The sequence below is a fragment of the Geotrypetes seraphini genome, chromosome 17, assembly GCF_902459505.1.
Source record: "Geotrypetes seraphini chromosome 17, aGeoSer1.1, whole genome shotgun sequence".
Lineage (NCBI taxonomy): Eukaryota > Metazoa > Chordata > Amphibia > Gymnophiona > Dermophiidae > Geotrypetes > Geotrypetes seraphini.
The window spans coordinates 36,071,286-36,093,335 of NC_047100.1; the positions used below are offsets into that span (position 1 = coordinate 36,071,286).

Genomic DNA, 22,050 nt, shown 5'->3' on the forward strand with positions numbered 1-22,050 from the left:
GACTGTGCAACAGTAGAGGCAAGGCCGGGATGTATTGGGCTAGGGCAGTGTCTCACAAACTTTTTCAAGCTGGGGGCACACTAAATCTAGTGTCCCCCGGCTCGAGACACCCGGAAGTGCGTCGGTGTGATGACGGCAACGTGACAAAATCAAGCTCGAGAAATGGTCAGCGACATGGCAAATGGAGTTCAACATGGATAAGTGTAAAATGATGCATGTCAGTAACAAAAATCTCATGCAGGAATACAGGATGTCCGGGGCGGTACTTGGAGAGACCTTCCAGGAAAAGGACTTGGGAGTTCTGATCGACAAGTTGATGAAGCCGTCCACGCAATGTGTGGTGGCGGTGAAAAGGGCAAACAGAATGTTAGGAATAATAAAGAAGGGGATCACGAACAGATTGGAGAAGGTTATCATGCCACTGTACCGGGCCATGGCACGCCCTCACCTGGAGTACTGCATCCAGCACTGGTCACCATATATGAAGAAGGACACGGTATTACTCAAAAGGGTCCAGAGAAGAGCGACTAAGATGGTTAAGGGGCTGGAGGAGCTGCCGTACAGCGAAAGATTAGAGCCTCTTCTCCTTAGAAAAGAGGAGACTGAGAGGGGAAATGATCGAAACATTCAAAATACTGAAGGGACTAGACATAGTGGATAAAGATAGGTTGTTCACCCTGTCCAACGTAGGGAGAACGAGAGGGCACTCTCTATAGTTAAATGGGGATAGATTCCGTACAAATGTAAGGAGCTTCTTCTTCACCCAGAGAGTGGTAGAAATCTGGAACGCTCTTCCGGAGGCTGTTATAGGGGAAAACACCCTCCAGAACCGGAACGTATGCAGGTAGGGCTGGTCTCAATTAGAGCACTGGTCTTTGACCCGGGGGGCCGCCGCGTGAGCGGACTGCTGGGCACGATGGACCGCTGGTCTGACCCAGCAGCGGCAATTCTTATGTTCTTATGGCCTTTCAAATGGGCCTTTTGCTGAGAGAAGGGCCGGCAGAGAAAAGAGGTGCCAGCATCGGGAGATTGCTTACAGGACGTACCTCTCTTCGCAAGAGGCAGATCCTGTAAACAGCTAGTGCCGGCACCTCTCCCCCAGATTACCGAGGCACACGGTTTGAGATACAGTGGGCTAGGGTATATTGTACTGCGGGTAAATTGTTTGCGTACGCAGTGCGTGCTTGTATTACGCTTAATTGCTGCGTTCAGCTGCGCTCAGCGATGTGACGTGTGTATGTTGTGGGTACTGTGATGACATGACGTGCGTCGGAAGTGCTCGTATTGCAAGACAATGCTCGTTGATCAAGTTAAAATTTTATCAAAGGTTTTGCGCGTCTTGCAAAACACTCGCGAACCACATTATTCGCAATCCAAGGTTTTACTGTATCTGGATAAGAAAGCCAGACAGCAGACTGACTATTGCTGTTATTCGGTTATGTTATGCCGTTGACCACCTTATCCAGATGTTCAGCAGTGGTTACTGTCCAGATAGTGGCACTGAATATACAGATATTTTTGACTGCTGCAGCTAAAATTAAAAAAAAAACAAACCAAACCAACCCAACAGTGATTGTATCAGACATTAGTCAAGTCATGCATTTTATTAACTTGAAAATAGGTGTCCACTTATCTTTTCTTCCTTTTTAGGCTTTGTCATTGAATGTTGGTAAAAGGGAAGCAGCAAGTGATCAAGAGCCACTGGGGAGGAAGGTGCTGGATGTGAGGAGTCTGGCGGGACAGCTGGGACCGAGTCCTACGAGCATTGCCACAATGAATGGGGATCAACAGCATGACACAGGTACTGACTGACCTGGGCTTGGAATGGGAAATCGGGGGTGAATGAACAATGGCTCTGTATGTCTCCATATGTCCAAGGTATTGATCGCACCTGCTCCCCGTCCCCTCCCACTGACTCAGAGGTTCTGGAAAAATCTAATGGTTTATTTATCATAGCTCATAAATAATATACAGCATGAAGCAAATAGTTCAGTTATAAATCATATTGCTGATAATTATATCCAGGTATGCAAAACAAAAACCAGAAAATAATTATTCTTTAATAAAAATAAGAGCAGGACCAAATTGATTTGACTCAGCAGATCACAAAACTGGTAACTAAGACTTCAGCTATAAATGTTCTGCCCGATGATTGGATTTTCCCCAAAAAGAAGCCATGCGACCTGCTAGTGAGAACTCTGTAATCGGGCCCCAAGGCAGTTTGGGAGGGTCTACTACCACTGCAGAAATAAGCAGAGAAGCACGGAGGTCTTTAACTCCATGCAGGCTAGAGTTCTGTGCTACTTAATGTCCTGAGCAAATGCCTGTTGAAATATACAAATGGCAAGGGGCCAAGATGGCAAATGAAACTTATTATGCAAAGCAGAATGCTTAAAGAAAAGAGTGAGCAAGAGCAATCCTAGTCTCTTCTCTGCCAGCAATTAGTAAGTTCATTATCCGTGCTGTTTACATGAACCGTGATTAGTGGCATATGATTCCTTTGACACTTGACAACACTAATCAGACAGGCACTGTGTCCCTGATGTAACCATTACAAAGACCATTCTGAATGTGTAGCACTGCATCGATAGCGGCTGATGGCAGGCACCAAGTCTTGGGCCGGATTGAGCCAGTGCACTGCATTATATTTTTATTTCTAAATAGAGAACAAACACAGTGGCACAGGGTCTCTAGTCACCTCGGCTTATAAAACCAAGTCTGCAGCAGCCACACAGGCACTAACAGACCAGCAGTCAGCAATCCACCTGGGTTGGCTTAGTTGGGTTGCACCTGAAACGCTGGGCGATTACTGATGTGTTTGGCTAATGTGGAGAAAGAAAGCACAACCCCACGAGTGGAAATACAAGGCAAAAGAAGTGGGGCAGGGACACAACACATGTAACGTCCCTTTTACCAAACGCACACTGGTTACCAGTTTCTCATCGGATTACATATAAGATCATTTTGCTTTGCTTTAAAACGCGAGAGTCAAACTTACCAGCATTCCTTGATAAACTTTTAATCCCCTACACACCACTTAGGACCTTACGATCTGCAGACCAAAATCCCTTCCTTAAGAATAATAGGGACTAGAAGAAAGAAAATCTTTACAATTTACACCCCACAGCTATGGAGCACGCTACCCTCCTATCTTGGAGGAGAACAAAATCTTGATCGCTTCGAAAGCTCCCTGAAGTCCTTTTTATATAGAGACGCTTTTCAAAATTAAACATTAAATTTACAAAGTTTCTTTTTAAACAAACACCAGGAGGTTCCAGACATTTTCCCCGCTCACCCTTTTGTGTCATGTTGATCCTTCTTTGATTTGATATATGTTCTCGACTTGTAATATTGTACCCCTATTTTTAAACTGTACCTCGCTTAGAAGGACTATAAGCGATACAGTCAAATTTTAAATAAACCTTAGAATTTGGAATAGGCGATTAATTAAATAATAAATAAACTTGAAACTTGAAATAAACTTGAAACCTGATCAGCCGCAGATACAATCAATTTATTGCAAACATATAAATAAAAAAATGATATACATAGAAATAACTAAAACATAAGGCAAGCTTCACAGAGAGTCCTTAAATCCTTTCTGTGCTGGACTTATGTATATGTTTTATTATTTATATGCTTGCAATAAATTGATCCCTAATGTGGAGAGAGGCCTGGGAAAGGGGTATTTCAGCAGCATTATAGTAGGTAAAGTGACAAAAAGGGGTGGCTGAGGATTTTCTGCTGCCTCACCTTGAGAAGACGAGATATTGAACAACTATTTGTCAATGACTTTATGTAATACGTACAGATGGAATACTGACCTATTTTGGCCATACACTGACCCTATGGGTTGATGTAGTGGATGCACTAAGATGAAGTAAAAACTCCAGCTTGACAACTATGATATGTAAATGTTAATTTTGTTTATTTTATGGATATTTGGTGTGTTTAAACAATATTTATGTTGTTTTATACATTGCTTTGATTATAAGCGGTTTATTTAAAAATAATAATAATAATAATAATAATTGAATAAATAAATAAATGTATTTATTAGTCAGAAAGTACATCTAAGACTAATGGATTCAGTTTTTGAGTACATGTGGATTCCAGTGTGCTGCCCATATTTTCTTGTTTTTGTAGCCACGTCTTCCCAGCATTGTAGAACAATGAGTTTTTATTGATCAAACGGTAAGAAGGAAGAGGGAATTTGTTAAGGACATAGCAGATATATGGGGCAACAAGTTAGGGAAGCAAACACCAGTCATCTTACAGAATTCAACTAAAAAAAAAATTATGAATGATAAAGACGTTCAGATGGAAAAGCAGAATCATCAAGGGGAGGGGGAGATGAATACGAAAGCACAAGGGTTTTGGTTTTCCCCTGTAGGGATCTGAATGTATCTCATGCATTTTGCTGTAACAATTAAGGTTGTTTGTCCAGTAAAGACAGTCTGTACAATTCTGAGCCCTTACTGGACACAGATTTCTCAGGTCATCTCATAAATAATACTCAGAGTTTAGAGCTGTAGGCTTAGAAACAAAATTAAAATTCCACTTTCACTCCTTGTGATCTTGGGCAAGTTATCTCTTAGGTAGAAAATTATAGTGTAATTCTGTGAATGAAGAAAGAAGTGAGCAAAGTTCAAATCTGAGGAATACAATTAAAAAAAAAAATGGATGGGATGTTGATGTTTCAAAGGCAGAAGTAAAGTGCCTCTTAATCTAATCTGTTGTTTCCCAATTTGTTCCAGATCCTGGATCTGGAGTGGAGGATCCAGAGTTTAACTGGGATGAGTATCTGGAAGACACGGGGACTACAGCAGCTCCACACAGCTCCTTTAAACATGTGAGTCCTAAATCTGCTTTCTGTGCTTTGGGTGACTTTCTATAACACTTAATTCCTCATTGACATCTTTGGCCTAGGTCGGGGGTCGGCAACCTGCGGCTCCAGAGCCGCATGCGGCTCTTTTCCACATTTGCTGCGGCTCCGGTAGTGTGTCACGCAGGCATGCAGTTACAAGTCCGGCGTCGCGGCGGGAAATAGCCATGCTGAGCAGTGAGCTCAACACATACACAGATGAAAGCCTTGCTTGCTGATTGGTCCGGCGGCCCCGCCCCGCCGTGCCGCCAGACCAATCAGCAAGCAAGGCTTTCATCTGTGTAGTGCTGAGCTCACTGCTCAGCATGGCTATTTCCCGCCGCGACGCTGGACTTGTAAGGTGCCTGAAAAAGAAATCATCCTGGCCGGGGTCGGTGTCATGCTCCGGAGATCTACAGCCTTCCTATCTCCCTCTCCCTTCTACCTGCTTCCGGCCACATCCCCTGCTCCGCGGCTCTCTTCGGCAAGTCAGCAGCAGCGATCGACACAAGCTTCTGACGTCGGGGCCTACCCTCTGCGAGTCCCGCTTGTTTCAACTTCCTTTTTCCACAAAGGCGGGACTCGTAGAGGGAAGGCCTCGATGTCGGCAGCTTGTCTTGATCACTGCTGCTGACGAGTTGCTGAAGAGAGCCGCGGAGCAGGGGGGTGTTGCCAGGTGCAGGTAGAAGGGAGAGGGCCAGATGCAGGACTCGTGGGTGAGGGAGGAGAAGAGAGAGAGAAAGAGAGAGGGGAGGGAAACAAAAGGAAATCTTTCATACTGGGCTGGGCCGGAGTGGAGGGAGGGTGGAAAGATTCTAGCTACAGGGTGCAGTAACAAAAGAAAAGGGGGGAAAGCTGAAAATGGAGATAGTGACACAAAGAAGAGAAAGGGTAAGCAGGACCTACTGAATAAGGATAGAGATACAGAGGGGACATGAAGAGGAGGTGAAATAGAGACATAGAAGTAATGCTGAAAAAGTGGGGGGGGGGGGAGATAAAGACATTGAAAGGGCAAATGGTGAACATGGCGTAAAGATAAGGACAGAGACAAATGAAGATTCTGAAAAAGTGGTGAGATAGGGATATAGGTGAGATGGACACAAAGAAGGGTGATGCTGGAAAATAGGTGGAATGATAATTCTGACAGACACAGAAGGGAAATGCTGGATCAAGGAGAGATGGGGCTCAGGCTGGATGGAATGAGGAGAAATGCCTTGTTGGCCCGGAATTTCCTCTCCTATGTCAGAATTGACGTCAGGGAGCGGAATGCTGGTCAGCGCAACACTTCTGCAGGGAAAGCTTGGGACGGTGGTGGCTTGGGGGCTGTTCCCCGATTGCGGTGGCAGCAAACCAAGTGGCTTGGGGGACGGCACGGAGACAGAAAGAAGGGGGAACAGGGAGACAGAAAGAAAAAGTTGGGGGAGAGAATGAGGTCTGGAGGAGAGGAAACATACAGGAGGCTGAAAGAAAGGAAGAAAGATTGGATGCACAGTCAGAAGAAGAAAGTGCAACCAGAGACTCATGAAATCACCAAATAGCAAAGGTAGGAAAAATGATTTTATTTTCAATTTAGTGATCCTGTATATAGCATTAAGATAAGAAACAATATATGCAGTGTTAGATTTGTTTTATAATGGTTTTGCGGCTCCAAGTTTTTTTTTTCTTTTCGAAAATGGGTCCAAGTGGCTCTTTATGTCTTAAAGGTTGCAGACCCCTGGCCTAGGTGATGGCAGAGTTATCAGCATGTATGGATTGGAAGAAGCATCATCCTCTTTTATTGGTGTGAGATTAAGTTGAACTCCAGACTTTCTTTCTGGTTTATGCTAGAACTGGGATGTAAGGGTTCCGGCTCAGCTGTATGAGTACCTCAAAGAATATTTGATCTCTCAGCAGTGCTGCTTTACTTGCTTCTCTGGCTCTCGGGATATTGACTTTGAAAATCCCATAGTTATGGTGCCGGGATCAAGGAAACAAGACAGGGAAAGAAATCCCCACGGCTACGGACACAAAGAACCCAACAGTGGAGATGTTCAAAGTTCCTGGTGCACAACTTTATTTCTTTTCTTTTTTTTTTTAATCTTTATTCATTTTCAAATCTTACAACAAGTGTATAATAATCAATCAGAAAATTTTTTTAAAACAAATCACTTGACAATCTTACTTATAATCCTTAAAATATATAAATATAAAAGAAATCCCATCCCATCCACCCATTTATTAATAACACCTTGGTATTAGATAAGGTATAGGGAGGGTGGGGTTGGGAAAGATAATTGCACAACTTTATTTCAAAACTTTGCTTAAGAGTGTGATGTCTCGATATGCATGTGCCTCAGGAACCTTGCTGTAAACTTTCACTTGTAATTAACTTTTACAAGTATAGGATAATCAAATCATTGTGATATCACTAATGAGGTTGACTCTTACGCATTGGTGGAATGGCAGCACAATATCAGCGCTGGAATGTTGCTACTATTTGGGTTTCTGCCAGATACTTGGAACTTGGGTTGGCCACTGTTGGAAACAGGATACTGGGCTTAATGGATCTTCGGTCTGTACCAATATGGCAATTCTTAAAAGAGAGACCGAAAGAAGTGGAAGCAAATGCTACTCACTGAACAACCCCCAACTAAAAGTTAAGGTTAAATACAATGGAGAGCAAGTGAGCTTTTATGGACCATTTCCATTTATCAAAGAGCGCGTGGAAAAAAATTCCAAAGTGAAGGGACAAGATAGAAACAGGCTGCTTGCTGGGTTGAACTGAGCAAAACCTGAGAAAGGGGAGGTAAGCTAAGAAGAGCCTCTGAGAGAGAACGTAGGTGGCATAAGGGTTTAGAAGGTTCTAGAGCTGATGCAGGATATGGAGAAAGACCAGTAAGGATAACATTGTGTATAAGAAGTAAAACTTTAAATTTAGATCTGCCAACATGCTCACATGATTTTGGTTCTGGAAACCTACATGGGCAATTAAGTGGGGAAAGGGGGTGCCTGGAGCAGGTTTAGCATTCAGATGTGTTTGTTCTTAATTTTTGATCTCCCAGGAGCCAAGAGCTGATCCTTCGCACAGTTGGTGCAAGGAGGAGGGAAAAGGGCCTGAGAGCAGCAGCAGTAGTAGTAGTGGAAGCTGCCCCTCCCAGCCTCCCTTGCACCTTTCTCAGCCCCAGCGACCAAGAGGTTCTGACATCAGTTTTTCCTTATTCTCCTTGTAGTTGCTAGAGAGGACTTGGATCTTCCTTGGCTGCTCTTTGCTCTTCTACTTTGAGAACCCATCATCTAAAAAATCAAATCAAATCATTGTGTACCTCACCCCTATCTCTGAGATGGTGCTTAAAAGTCACAGGTGCCCAAAAGTTATGCACCCTGCTGGCAGGCCTCTTTGTACTCATCTAGCAAGAAAATGTATTTCTTGCTCAGTCTTGAGCCATCCCTATCTTTTACATTTCTACAAAGTTTCTAGTGACCGTGGCTTTTCTGAAGACCTGGAGGGCCCTAGTGACCAAGGATGTGGAGGGGTGGCCTACTGCAGTGTGTCGTAAACTTTTTAAGCTGCTGGCACACTAATCTCGGAGCTGCGGCTGGAGGGCTGGATGTAGACTCGATGATGTCACATGCATGCTTGACGTCATCACGTTGACATCCGCACATGTGTGGATGTTCTCTAGCCATGGCTCTGAGCCTCCTGTTACCGCTGGGGGGGGGGATGTGCTGCTGAAGGAGAGGTGAGGAAAAGGAGGAGAGGCACCGTGAAAGGCACGTCCTGTAAGCAGTCGGCCAGCGTCTCTCCTCCTCGCCAGCATCTTAGGGCACACCTGGAATCCTCCGCGGCACAAACTTTGCGATACACTGGACTAGTGGTTGGATCTGCTGCCTCAGTATCCTCAGATTGTGAGTTTGATCCCAGCCTGCTCCTTGTGACTTTGGGGAAGACACTTAACACTCCACTGCCCCAGGTACCATAGTTAAATTGTGAGCCTGCTAAGACAGATAGGGGAAATACATAAGAGCTTTGGGTAAATCCAAATAAACATTGAATCAGACTATTTACCTGTATGCTACTTGTTCACTTCTTGCAAGTGGCATGCAAATTTGGTGAAGTCTCCTAACAACGGATTTTCCTCTGTTTTTTTGTAATGTAAATTGTTTTGGCATGTTTTAAATTATAAACATTGCCTCAGCACGTCTCCTGGTGTCCTATAGAGCAGTGGTCTCCAATGCCAAGCCCCTGAAGTCCTCCATTGTGGCCCTCAGTTGGCTGAAATGCTCTTCAAATCTTGTAACTGTGATCATTTCAGTTTTGCTCTTATAAACAGTCTCTTAAGTGTGTTAACTAAGATGTCTTGTTTATGGAATTTGCTCCCGTTGACAATCCAAGCAAAGGATCTGGGTGTCATTGTAGACAATATGATGAAACCTTCTGCCCAATGTGTGGCGGTGGCCAAAGAAGCAAACAGGATGCTCGGAATTATTTAAAAAGGGATGGTTAACAAGACTAAGAATATTATAATGCCCCCTATCGCTCCATGGTGTGACCTCATTTGGAGTATTACGTTCAGTTCTGGTCTCCTTATCTCAAGACTGATTTAGTGGCGCTAGAAAAGGTTCAAAGAAGAGCGACCGAGATGGTAAAAGGGATGGAACTCCTCTCGTATGAGGAAAGACTAAAACTGTTAGGGCTCTTCAGCTTGGAAAAGAGATGGCTGAGGGGAGATAGGGTTGAAGTCTACAAAATCCTGAGTGGAGTAGAACAGGTACAAGTGGATCGATTTTTCACTCCGTCAAAAATGACAAAGACTAGGGGACACTCGAAGTTACAGAGAAATACTTTAAAAAGTAATCGGAGGAAATTTTTTTCACTCAGAGAATAATTAAGCTATGCAACGTGTTGCCAGAGGATATGGTAAGAGTGGATAGCGTAGCTGGTTTAAGAAAGATTTGGACAAGTTCCTGGAGGAAAAGTCCATAGTCTGTTATTGAAAAAGACACGAGGGAAGCCACTGCTTGCCCTGGATCGGTAGATTGTAAATTGCTACACCTTGGGTTTTGGCCAGGTACTAGTGACCTGGATTGGCCACCGTGAGAACAGGCTACTGGGCTTGATGGACCATTGATCTGACCTAATAAGGCTATTCTTATGAGTTTTAAAATATGTCCTTGAAATGTATTAATTTTTAATACCCAGTCTGAACAAGCAGGTCAAGGGAAAGGGATTGGGATGGATTAGGACTTGTATACCACCTTTTTGTAGTTATACTATCGTTCTCAAAATGGTTCAAGCATTTTCCCTATCTGTCCTGGTGGATTAAGTGACTTGCCCAGGGTCACAAGGAGCAGTGTGGGGTTTAAACCCACAAAATCTGGGTGATGAGGCTGTAGCTCGACACAAGGCTTGATCTGTACATCATACATGGTTACTTGCACAGACAGTTGGTATTAATATAGATGTTTTAATACAATGGAATGCCGATTACCCGGACAGAGGGTAGTCCGGATAATCAAAAATCCAGATTGGACGTTAATTTTTTTTTTCTTTGGTTTTAATAATTGTTAGTAACAAATACCTTCTGTGCACTCCCCTTCCCCAAAAAGAAAAGGCAGCATTCCCCCTCTCTCCTGGACCCAGAGGAAAGACCTCAGGTCTACCTTGTTTCCCTGGTTGTCTAGCGGCAGCACTGGGGCAAGAGCGATTCTACTCGCTCCTGCCAATGCTCTGTCAGTAATGAAAATAGCTGCTGAGACTTCCAGGGCCAGTCTTGCGAGGCTATGAGTAGCCTCACAAGACTGCCGCTGGAAATCTCGGCAGCTATTTTTGTCACTGTCAGAGCATGGGCAGAGCGAGTAGATATTTCCTCTGAGTCCGCAAGGGGGTTGGTGGTTCCTGTTCATGGAGGGAGGGGGAATGCTGCCTTTTCTTGTCGGGGGAGGGGTGCACTGAAAGTATTTTTACATTAACATTAAAACCAAAGAAAAAAAAAGTAATGTCCAATCATTAGTGGGGGAAGTCTCCCGGTTTGAGGGGAGGGGGACGCTGGACTGGGCTGAACTTTTGATGTACGAAGCAATTCAGATAATTGGAGTTCAGATAATCGGTGTTGCACTGTATTTATAGCTGTATTTTCATGTTAATAAATTTTCATCGCTTAGCGGCTCCTGTGACATCCAGAGACTTTGTTCCATTCTTTTGTCTTCTGGATCTACCAGCATTTTTGGAACATAGGTCCTCTCTTTTTCTGATCTGGTTGCAATTCTAACCATTACGCCACACTCCCCTCCACACTGAAGGTGGTTTGCAAAATTAGTAGTCTATGTAAGCTTGAAATCTTTTGGTGGCCCTTGGAGCTTCTTCGTGTAGAGATGAAAAAGTTTGGAGACCGCTGGTATAGAGCATCAGAAGCATCATCAGCTTTTTCCATTTTCCTCCTGACTGCTGGCAGCATTCCAGGTCTTAGAACAACTGCCAGCTAATTGCTGCATTCTTCATTCAGTGAGGATTTACTCCCTTGCTATATAGGTAATTGTGCTAGGCCAGTTAAATACACGAAAATACAATCCTGTAAACAAGTCACAGGTAATACCTAAAAATTAGAGAAAACTCCTTTGGTTTTTCATAGTCTTCTATTTCTTCTTAGCTTACTTTCCAAAGGGAAGGGTGCCTTATGGGTTCATTTTGTGTGTTGTGATTAGGGGGTCACTCAGACTTTTGTTTGGTGTCCTATTTATTTAAAAAATATATCAACCGCCTATATCTAGGCGCATTACAGTAATAACATGTACAAAATATGGCAAACAGGACTTTTGCAAACATGTTGGGTTACAGGTGAATAATCGCATTTTAGATAGATCTTTACAGTACAATTCATCTTAAAACCAGCATTCAACGTTTCAACTTTATTGATATGCTTCTAAAAATAGTGTGGTTTTAAGGGATTTTCTTTTTAACTTCTGAATATCCGATAGCGGTCCAGTTAATTTGTTCCACAGCGTTACTCCCATGATAGAAATGGCCGATGTTCTTGTGTTCTCATAGTGTATTTTTCAGAAATCTGTCAAAGCCAATCGCATTGCACCACCCTCAGATCGCAAAGTTCTGAGCGATTGGTAAATTGCCATGGTTGCAATAGATACCAAGGAATCCCATGGTAAATGACTTTAAATATCAAAGTTACACTGTTTTTTTTTCCAGATATGTCAGGGGAGATTTTATTTATTGAATTCGTTTTCTATCCTGTTGTCCCCCAAAAGCTCAGAATGAGTTACAGGTTAAGCATATGTATTATATAATAGGTTACAATTTGACATAATTACAGTACAAGTTTAGAATATAAGGAAGGTTGTATATAATAATAATAACTTTATTCTTCTATACCGCCATAGTCAGATGACTTCTAGGCGGTTCAAACTGAAGAGATCTGGACAATCAGCGAATTACAAATTGCAAATAGCGAAAGTTCAACATATTAACACCAGAAATAGACAGAAGAAAAATATAAATATAGTGTGGCTTCTGTTTAGGAGATAAATCTGTCAAACAGTACAGTTTTAATTACTCTCCGAAAGGCGCCGTAGGTCAGCCTGGCTCCATTGTAGTTTCCCAGCCAAGACTGCTTTTTACTTGCTTGAAACATGAAAGACCTGTCCAAAAAGGACTTATATTTGCAACCGGTGATCTTTGGGAATCTTAACTTGATTCAAACTAGGGGTCTAGCACCAACAAATATGGTGTTTCCAGGTTACAATTTGCCATAGATTTCCTTAACAGTGCATGTTTTTTTCAATACAAGTTTTTATCCTAATGTGTCATGTTGGGATCTAGTGCCAGTGTGCACTGGTAATCAGTTGGTCATGGGCAGATAATGTCTGTTACTCCTCCTCCTTTTTCGATAGCCTAAGGGACATGACATATACCTAGGGCTCCTTTTACTAAGCTGTGGGAGCATTTTTAGCGTGTGCTGCCCCCTGCGCTACGCGGAAAAACTTAACGCCAATTCAGTGGAGGCGTTAATGTCTAGTGCGCGCACGCTAAAACCACTAGCACGGCTTAGTAAAAGGAGTCCCTAGTGTAACTCCGTCATTGTCTTTAGGCCAGGTTTTAGTAGTTTCAAGTTTATTAGGTTTTTATATACCGCCTATCAAGGTTATCTAAGCGGTTTTTACAATCAGGTACTCAAGCATTTTCCCTATCTGTCCCGGTGGGCTCACAATCTATCTAACGTACCTGGGGCTATGGAGGATTATGTGACTTGCCCAGGGTCACAGGGAGCAGCATGGGGTTTGAACCCATAACCCCAGAGTGCTGAGGCTGTAGCTCCAACCACTGCGCCACACACTCCAGGAATATTATATTACATTACATTCGAGATTTCTATTCCGCCATTACTTTGCGGTTCAAGGCGGAATTATAAATGGAGAGTTACAAAGTAAGATCACATGTTATTTCCAAGAGTGGGTCAGGGAGAAGATTGGAAGAAGGAAGGTACTCGTGGTATTAAGCCTTTTTCAGGGATTTCTTGAAGACTATATGTCCTAATTTTTTATCTGCAAGGTAATTTTTATCTGTAAGGTAATGATGCCTTTGTTACTGACTGATCTGGCATTTATGAGCGTGATAGATAGGTTTTTAGTTTTGGAGGTGTATGAGAAAAATGGGGATTCCTCTTAGGTTGTGGGGGCTATGTTGGAAGGGTTTTTTTCTGAGGAGTTTGTGAAGTCAGCATATCTGCCCTGGATATGAGGATTCTGGTATGAGGGTGAGATTGGATGTACACTGCATGCGCACATGACTCAAAATAGACTCTGTAAGTTCTGGATGGTTTATTTCATAGAATAGGTTCAAAGAATGCAACCAAGATGATAAAGGGGATGGAACGCCTCTCGTATGAGGAAAGAGGTTAGGATTCATCATCTTGGAAAGTGACAGCTGAGGGGGGAGATACGATCGGAGTCTACAAAATCTTGAGTGGTGTAGAATGGGTACAAGCGGATCTTTTTTTTTTACTCCATCAAAGAGAGAGTAGGGGAGACTCATTGAAGTTATAGGGAAATCCTTTAAAAACCAATAGAAGGAAATATTTTTTCACTCGGAGACTAGTTAAGCTCTAGAACACGTCAGAGGATGTGGTAACAGTGGTTGATTTAACTGGTTTTAAAAAAGGTTTGGACAAGTTTCTGCTATTGAGACAGACATAGGGGAAGCCAGTGCTTGCCCTGGAATGTTGCTACTATTTGGGCATTTGCCAGGTACTTGTGACCTGGACTGGCCACTGTGGAAACAGGATTCTGGGCTAGATGGAGCATTGGTTTGACCCAATTATGTCTATTCTTGTGTTCTTATTTCATTTTACCCTTAAACTGTTGGAGATGTACTATATTGTTCTATTTACCTGTAAGAAGGAAAAAAAAATTAAGAATGCAATCTTTTTCCATTGTGTTGAGGGTTGGCAGCCTCTGCTATAGCCTTCTGAAGTCCTGCAGGGGTGCCTCAGGAAACTTATCCTGTGAGCTGCTCTCTGCTTGGTTATATGGTGGGATGCAGACCCTATGTCCTTGGGATCGTTTGGTTGCTGTTTTGGCAAATTGTTTTCAAGGTAAACTCAAACTGTTGCAGTCCTGTTTAGGTACCAGGAGAGGGCTCTTGTCTTTCATAAACCTCATTGTTTGGGCTTGTTTTAATAATTGCAGAATTAGCACCATGGAGGGATTCAAACAACTTTTTAAATGCTCATATCGAAGCTCAGATAATAATATAAGCCAAGACAAATGCTCCATTATACTATTGGGGGCAGCATGTTATAAAAATATGATTTATGTTATTTTGGAGGTACACAGCTTTGTGTGCATTTTTGATAATGTTTTGTGATTTCCACGTTGACTTGTTTTCACACGCTAACTTAGCGCTTGTGTGCATTCTGCTGCCATGGTCTTGCAATGACTTTTGACTGGATTTTCTTACACTCACTCACACTCCTGCCCCCAACCCCCACCTAGGTAGACACCAGTTTGCAGAATGGATTTTCTCCGGGCATGAAGCTTGAAGTGGCTGTGAAGGCAGATGTAGAGACTTACTGGGTGGCCTCCATCATAACCACCTGTGGGCAGCTGCTTCTGCTTCGCTATGATGGCTATGGAGAGGACCGCAAGGCAGACTTTTGGTGTGACATCATGACGGCCAGCTTACACCCCATTGGCTGGTGTGAGCAGAACAAGAAAAGCCTCAAGCCACCTGACGGTGAGATGAAAAGCTGCAGCTCTGTGTCTTGGCGGGGCAGTGGGAAAAGTTTTTTGCAAAGCAGTTGAAAATGTTGCCATTTACACGCACATCTGAATTAAAGAGGCCTGTTTATTAAAGTGCACTAGACAATTAGGGGGTGATTCTATAAGAGGAATAGATGCCTATTTTCCAGTATAGAATACTAATGTAACTGGGAATATTTGTGTTTATGTGTGCACTTAATTGCCAATAATATACATGGATTTCATAGTATTCTAGAAGTTACATATGTAAATGTGCAAACCCCCCCTCCCCCTCGCCTGCTCTCTGTCCAGAGTCTGCTCATGTGCTTTTGCAGATATGCACCTAGTTGTACAAAAGTGCAAAGATGCATATCTGCTTCAGCAGTGATGCAAAAGAAACAGATCCTTCAAAATAAAATCTTTTATTAAATCAATCATCTGACATGGTCCATGTTTTGCCTACTCTTGGGCTGCTTTTGAAAAGTTCTCAGCCCAGCCAAGAAGAGAATGGTGTGGAGCTTTTCATTTCATATCATTGTGTCAAGAAAAGTGGAATAACTTGTAAATTTCATGGGTCCACATCTTTCTCTTCTCTGAGAACCTTTCAGTGGCCCCTCTTATACTGTTACCTGTGTACAGGGTGGGCTTTTTTTAAATAAGTCTCTTTCTCGGGATAAATGGCTTTCTAACGTTCTGTGCTGCCCTATTAGCATGTAGAAGTTTGCATGGTGTAGAAGCCAGTAGGCATTTGTGGTTATTCATTTCCAGAAGATGACAGTAATCACCTCTGAACAAAGCATCACATGGCAGTAAAAATGATGGATTTCCAGAATTTTGGACTGCTGCCAGGTCTTTTTGCTAATTTAAAATTGTTTTTTGTTTTTTTTTCTGTCTAGCTATCAAGGACAAGGTTTCTGACTGGGATGAATTTCTGCAGAAGACTCTGAGTGGTGCATGCAGTGCTCCTGATAACTTGCTGGAGGGCGTGAGTGTCCCATGTGTTCCTGCAGTAGAAATTTAATTTAATGTAATGATTTCTGAAATACTTTTACAGATAACTTGACAAAGGCAATAAATACAGAGCAGTATGAATATATTATAAAGTTAAAATTAGGGAATCTTCTGCTACAAAAGATATAAAAACATATGACAAAACACATATAAGAAAAACAAAGTCCACGGTTACAAAAAATATTTAAAAGTATACAAACACCACAAATGCAGAAGACAATCCAAAATTTCTGCAAAGTGGCTGCAATGCTTTTATGAAATTCAACAAGCACATGTTGAACTATTTTTGGCAGCCGCTACAAATGGAAAGAAATTTATCACCTTATCCACTGATGGGTACCGGAAGCCATTGAGATATGTAAAACCTCCCAGCAGTAGAGCCAGTATTACAGATACAGGACACTGAGGCTCTGGGCTTGTGGTTGCCAGAGGCCAACCCCCCCCCCAATAAAAACAAAAAAGAACTCCTTGTAGACCCTATTTTATGATTAAGATAGGAAGTACATTTTTGATAGTCTTTTTATTACAAGTAACACATTTAATTGAAATGTTTTTTTGCATTGATGGTGATATATTCAGTACTCTAGAGGAACAGTATATCCTTCAATTTATGAGAACATTAACAGTTCAAAGTACTCCATATTTTTATTTACTAAAACTAAATATTTAACTTAAATTTCAACAAGAGAGTAACTGGATAGAATAACACTTTAGACTGTGTGGTTGTAAAAAAATAATAAATGCTCAGGCCTCTTTTAGCAGAAATGAGGCTCTGGAAGAAAAGGTCATAAGATGAGGGTGAAAGCCAAGGAAGTATCTCTTTACAGAAGGGGTTGTGGCTGATATGGAGAGGACAAGATCTCAATTTAAGAACTAAGCAGTTGGTATTATACCACAATCAGATTAGTGCCACCTGCTGGAAGGCAGCTTAGCTGCCACATCAGTGAGGGAGCGTTTCTAGGAATCCCTGTTACTATGCCACTCACTCCTTCACAGGCACACACAGTTAGACATGCACGTAACATAATATAATTGGCACTAAATGGGCCTGTGGATATTCAATGAAATTACATAGAAATACTTTTAAAACAAATCAGAACATAAGAATAGCCTTATTGGATCAGACCAGTGGTCCCTCTAGCCCAATATCCCATCTTCACAGAGGCCAAGCCAAGTGACAAGTACCTGGCAGAAACCCAAATAGTAGCAGCATTCCATGCCACCGATCCAGGGCAAGCAGTGGCTTCTCCCATGTCTGTCTCAACAGCAGACTATGGACTTTTCTTCCAGGAACTTGTCCTCTGGAACCAGTTGCCAGAGGATATAGTAACAGTGGTTAGTGTATCTGGGTTTAAAAACAATTTGGACAAGTTTGTGGAGGAAAAGTTCATAGTCTGCTATTAAGATAGACATGAGGGAAGCGACTACTTGCCCTGGGATTGGTAGCTTGGAAACTTGGACCTGTTTGTGTTTCTTCCAGGTATTTGTGACCTGGATTGGCCACTGTTGGAAACAGGATACTGGCTAGATGGACCATTGCTCTGTCCCATTACGGCTGTTCTTATGTTCTAAGAAACGCCAGTCGGCGTTAATTTGGTGCTGCGCACTTAACAGGCGTACTCCTCTGTTCCCTAAACAGTGTGCCTAATTTCTCTTTGCAGATGCAAAGGGGATTTTAATGTGGGAGGGGCACGGGTGCATCAGGGGTATTTTGACAGTTCTTTATACAGGGTGCCCACAAAAACACTCCTTGGTTTTAAATGGTTACAAAACCAAAATTTATTGGAATATTCTTTCACCTTTGAGGCTACAGTTTCATCAACTCATAAAGTTTCATATGGTATCTGTCGATTACATACACTCGATGGGCGCCCCACCTGTTACTTGGCAAACATTGATGCGATAATCGAGCTCGGACCAGACTCTCCGAAGCATATCCGGCGTGATCGCGTTTATAGCTTCAGTGATGTGTTCCTGCAGATCATCCATAGTTGCGGGTAGTGGAGGTACGTACCCCCAAAGGAAAAAGTCACAAACAGTAATGTCCGGTGATCTTCAGGAGCACCTGATCATTTTGTTGCGTTGCATTGTCTGAAGGTTGTAACTTTCAAGTTTTCAAGTTTTTATTGATATTTGATGAATCGCTTATTCAATTTGCTAAGCGATGTACAACTTTCTTAAAAACATAGTTGTAAAAACCAACAAAATATCGTCAGACTTACAAATTTAACAAACATGAGTCAGGGAGGAAAGGAGGGAAAAGTTACAATTCTTTCTTAGAGAGAATAAACAAAAAGGGGAAAGACGAAAGGGAGGGTAAAGAGTAAAAAATGTAAAGTATTTGGTCGTATGATTAAAATTTAACTGTTTATAAGGGTGAAAGTGCAAGCGATTGTGTAAGATCTTGTTAACTGTGCTTTTTGAGACTTGTATTTGCTGCCATCTTATTTAGAAACATATTCCAATAAGTTTTGACTTTGTAACCATTTAAAATCAAGGAGTATTCTTCATAGAATAATTACAATTATGAGTGTGTGCCCAGCTGCAATTGTTTGTGCAGCTTTGCCATTATAGAATACTAGTTTGCACCCAGGTTTTTTGATGCCTACCTCTTAGTATATTGAATTTACTCCTAACTGCTGTTGTATTAATGATGTGTAGCCACTGCAGCATTGCTTAGCTGTTAATGCTCCGTCTCCAACCTTAAACCCAGTAGGTGGTAGGTCTCTAGGGAGATCGGACGGTGATAGATGCATTGTCTAATGGTTTCTGTGCTTGACTTTTCCATACAGTAGCCAAATGAGTTACATAACACTAATTGATTTTGTAACTGTGCAAGGGAAGAGTTTGCCCAGTGGGCTGAGAACCAGCATGAATGCCAGGGTTCAAATCTTGGGTGGAAAAAAAGTGCGTCTTATGGAGCGAAAAATACAGTAATTTTAGGCACCTCTTATAGAATTTACCCATTTGTGACTATGGTAAGGAATGTTGTAAATAGCCTTGTCTGATTCCACAAGAAAAGCGTGGTCTATATATTTATAATATAAGTTAAATTATTTTGCTTTTTTTGTAGCCCCATAGAGGAAAGAACCCCCTGGATCTCATTGGTCCCAACTCCAGACTAGAGCTTCAAGACTCCGAAGACTGCCTGCGAGTTTGGATAGTCAATGTGGTGGACAATGTTGGTGGGAGGCTGCAGCTACACTACGAAGGGTTAGACGATTTGGACACATTTGACCAGTGGCTTTTTTACCTCGATCCTTTCCTTCACCAAGTTGGCTGGGCAGCTCAGCAAGGATATGAACTCAAGCCTCCATTAAGTACGTATGGCAGCATTGAATCACAACTGATTTCTAAGCACTTTAGTACTATAGTATAGTATAGTATAGTGTCGGGGCAGTCCATGAGCAATATTTCAGGTTACCAAGTTAGTCCTCTAACCAGGTAACTATCCCTATGACGTTGGCAACAAAAAAGCTGCTCTGATGTATCCAGTTAGTTAACTGAGTACTGGTCTGAATATCATTCATATCTGGATAACTGTCAGTGGTCAGGTTATAGTTGAATATTCAGTGCTGGATACTGGCACTGAATATCTGAATGTTAAAAAAAATTAAAAAAAAAAAAAAACCAACCCACACAACCAACTTTTAAAGAAAGCCCTACCAAGGCTAAGTATCAGGGAGATAGCAATACTTTCTAAGAGTCTAGAGTGCTGGTGAGAACCATGAGGGCAATTTTGTAAACTAGACACCACATGTGCTTAGAAGTTTAGGATAGTGGTTCTGAAACATGTCCTGAGAGACCACCAGCCAGTTGAGATTTAGGCTATCCCTAATGAGTATCGCAAAAACCTTTCAGTTTTAAGCGGTTTACATAAGAGGTAAGGCTGACCAGAGTCAGTGAGCTACAGTATGAATTGGCAGACGGTTAACAAGGAAATTGCAAAGAGGTAGCAAACAGAACTGTACAAGGCTGTAGACATGTCCAGTTGACTTGTCAGGAGCAGTTAATAGTAGAGTTTTATAAGAGGTGAAACTGATCAACGTTCTTGGGGTACATAAGAACATAAGAATAGTCTTACTGGGTAAGACCAATGGTCCATCAAGCCCAGTAGCCCGTTCTCACGGTGGCCAATCCAGGTTCCTTGATTGGAAATCGTGGAGTAGCTGAAATTGTTCTAGGTGGTTCATTAGTTGGTTTTGTATGATCCATAAGTTTACTGAAAAGGGTTTTTAATGCAATGGGTCTGTAGTCAGGTTGACAGGTAGGTTTTTCTTGCCTTTTATGATGGGCCTGATGATGATATATCCTCTTTCTGTGGGGAATTTCCCTCTGTTGTGTGTCTACTAACCAGTTATATAGATCGGTTAGGAACTTACCTTGGGCTTTAGACATAAGTGCAGGGGGGGGCATGAATCTATGGGAGAATATGTTTGAGCATATAATTTTAAATAGAAAATTAAACTGAGTCCATTTAGGTGTAGTAAATGCACTCCAGTTCATGTTGGCTTGGAGTGCATGATCCATTGAGTTTTTCGTATGTCTGTGTGTCTGGAGTATTTATTGACACTGAGAGAGACTCACGGTTTGTATTTTTGTGCGAAAGTAGCAAGCGAGGGCGTCCGCAGAGGGGGCAGAGTCATGGGTGGGGCTAGTTAGAAGGGTATGTCAGGTTAGAGACTAGTCTGAATAGCTCTTTTGAGTTGAGACCATGCTGGTTTATTGGAGAGGAATAGTAGTTTGTGCATTTCTCTTTCAATTTGAGTTTATATTCTCGTGATTTTTCTCACCATTTCAGTTTGGTGTTTTCTCCTTTGGTCTTGTTCCAGGTATGTTCTAGGTGTCTTAACTTGTCGCTTTAGTATTTGCAATTCATTGTCAAACCAGTTATCTGGTTTGGTCATTTGAGCTCTTTTGGTTCAATTTGATTTATTGTTCACTGAACGACTCCTAGGAGGTGTAGAAGTCTTCAGCAGGATATTCGGCAAAGTTAGTATCTTAGCTGGCCCAGAAGATTGCTTCATCTATTGGTCCTCTGGTTAGGGATATCTTTTCTTTTTTGGAATGGCAAACTTTGAGCCCAAACAGGCTTTTAAAAAAAAAAAAAAATCATGTTTATTAAGGAATCACAGGGAAACAAGCAACAATACACGTTAAAGCCCATCTAGCTGGTGGTCTCCCAGAACAGGTTTGAGAACCATTGGTTTAGAATACTAACAAGCCCCCTTCTGCAAATATCCGTTTATCTTACCTAAGGGGTTGTACATGGGTGTGTCTTCGATTGACATGCATAAAGGCAAGTTATACAGGTGTGTGCTATACTTTGGTCTCACACTTAGATCAGCTCTATGGCTGCTTTAGGTGCTGGTGCTTCAATGTTAAGTGTATACACCTATCTACCTGCTATCCTGGTAGATCTGCAGACCAATGTAACTCTACCAAACTGATCTTCCCAATTCTGGAAGATATAAAATAGAAGACACCTCACAGCAAATCATTCAGCTACCAAATAGCAAAAGTGTGGAACTCGCTTCCCATCGAAATTTGCACAACCACAGCATACATCCTGTTTTGCAAAAATCTAAAAACATGACTTTATAAAAACTCCCTACCAGGGGTCCAAAGAGTCTCAGACTAATAATATAAGTCATCCAAACCAAAGAAAATATTAATGGCCAGCTGCTGTTTGTTTAATTTGATAACAGCATATTTAGCGGTATACAAAATGCTGTTTGTAACCCGCCTAATTAATGATATAAGATTGCACATAATGTCCTATAAAGGGAAGGAGACACCTGCTTTCCTGTATAGAATAGTCTCCTAATGTACATGCCTCCAGGAGCCTATATGATCTAATACGTACAGGTGATTCTTATAATTTAAATCATAACATAACATGTCTTTATTTATGTACCATAAAATGCCTTTTGGTTCAATGCGATTAC

The 22,050-nt window shown here is 42.0% G+C and overlaps 1 protein-coding gene across 10 annotated transcripts in view; it reads left to right on the plus strand.

The window, feature by feature from the left end:
* SFMBT1 (Scm like with four mbt domains 1) overlaps positions 1-22,050 on the plus strand; it is a 197,614-nt gene that overhangs the window by 106,652 nt on the left and 68,912 nt on the right. For 9 of the 10 annotated variants that reach the window (XM_033926574.1, XM_033926577.1, XM_033926581.1 and 6 more), the window contains 5 exons: positions 1,651-1,801; positions 4,758-4,852; positions 14,846-15,086; positions 15,988-16,076; positions 19,176-19,422. In XM_033926574.1, coding sequence (XP_033782465.1) covers positions 1,651-1,801; positions 4,758-4,852; positions 14,846-15,086; positions 15,988-16,076; positions 19,176-19,422 — 823 coding nt within the window. The remainder of the gene's footprint in view (positions 1-1,650; positions 1,802-4,757; positions 4,853-14,845; positions 15,087-15,987; positions 16,077-19,175; positions 19,423-22,050) is intronic. The other variant, XM_033926583.1, reaches the window with a different exon arrangement.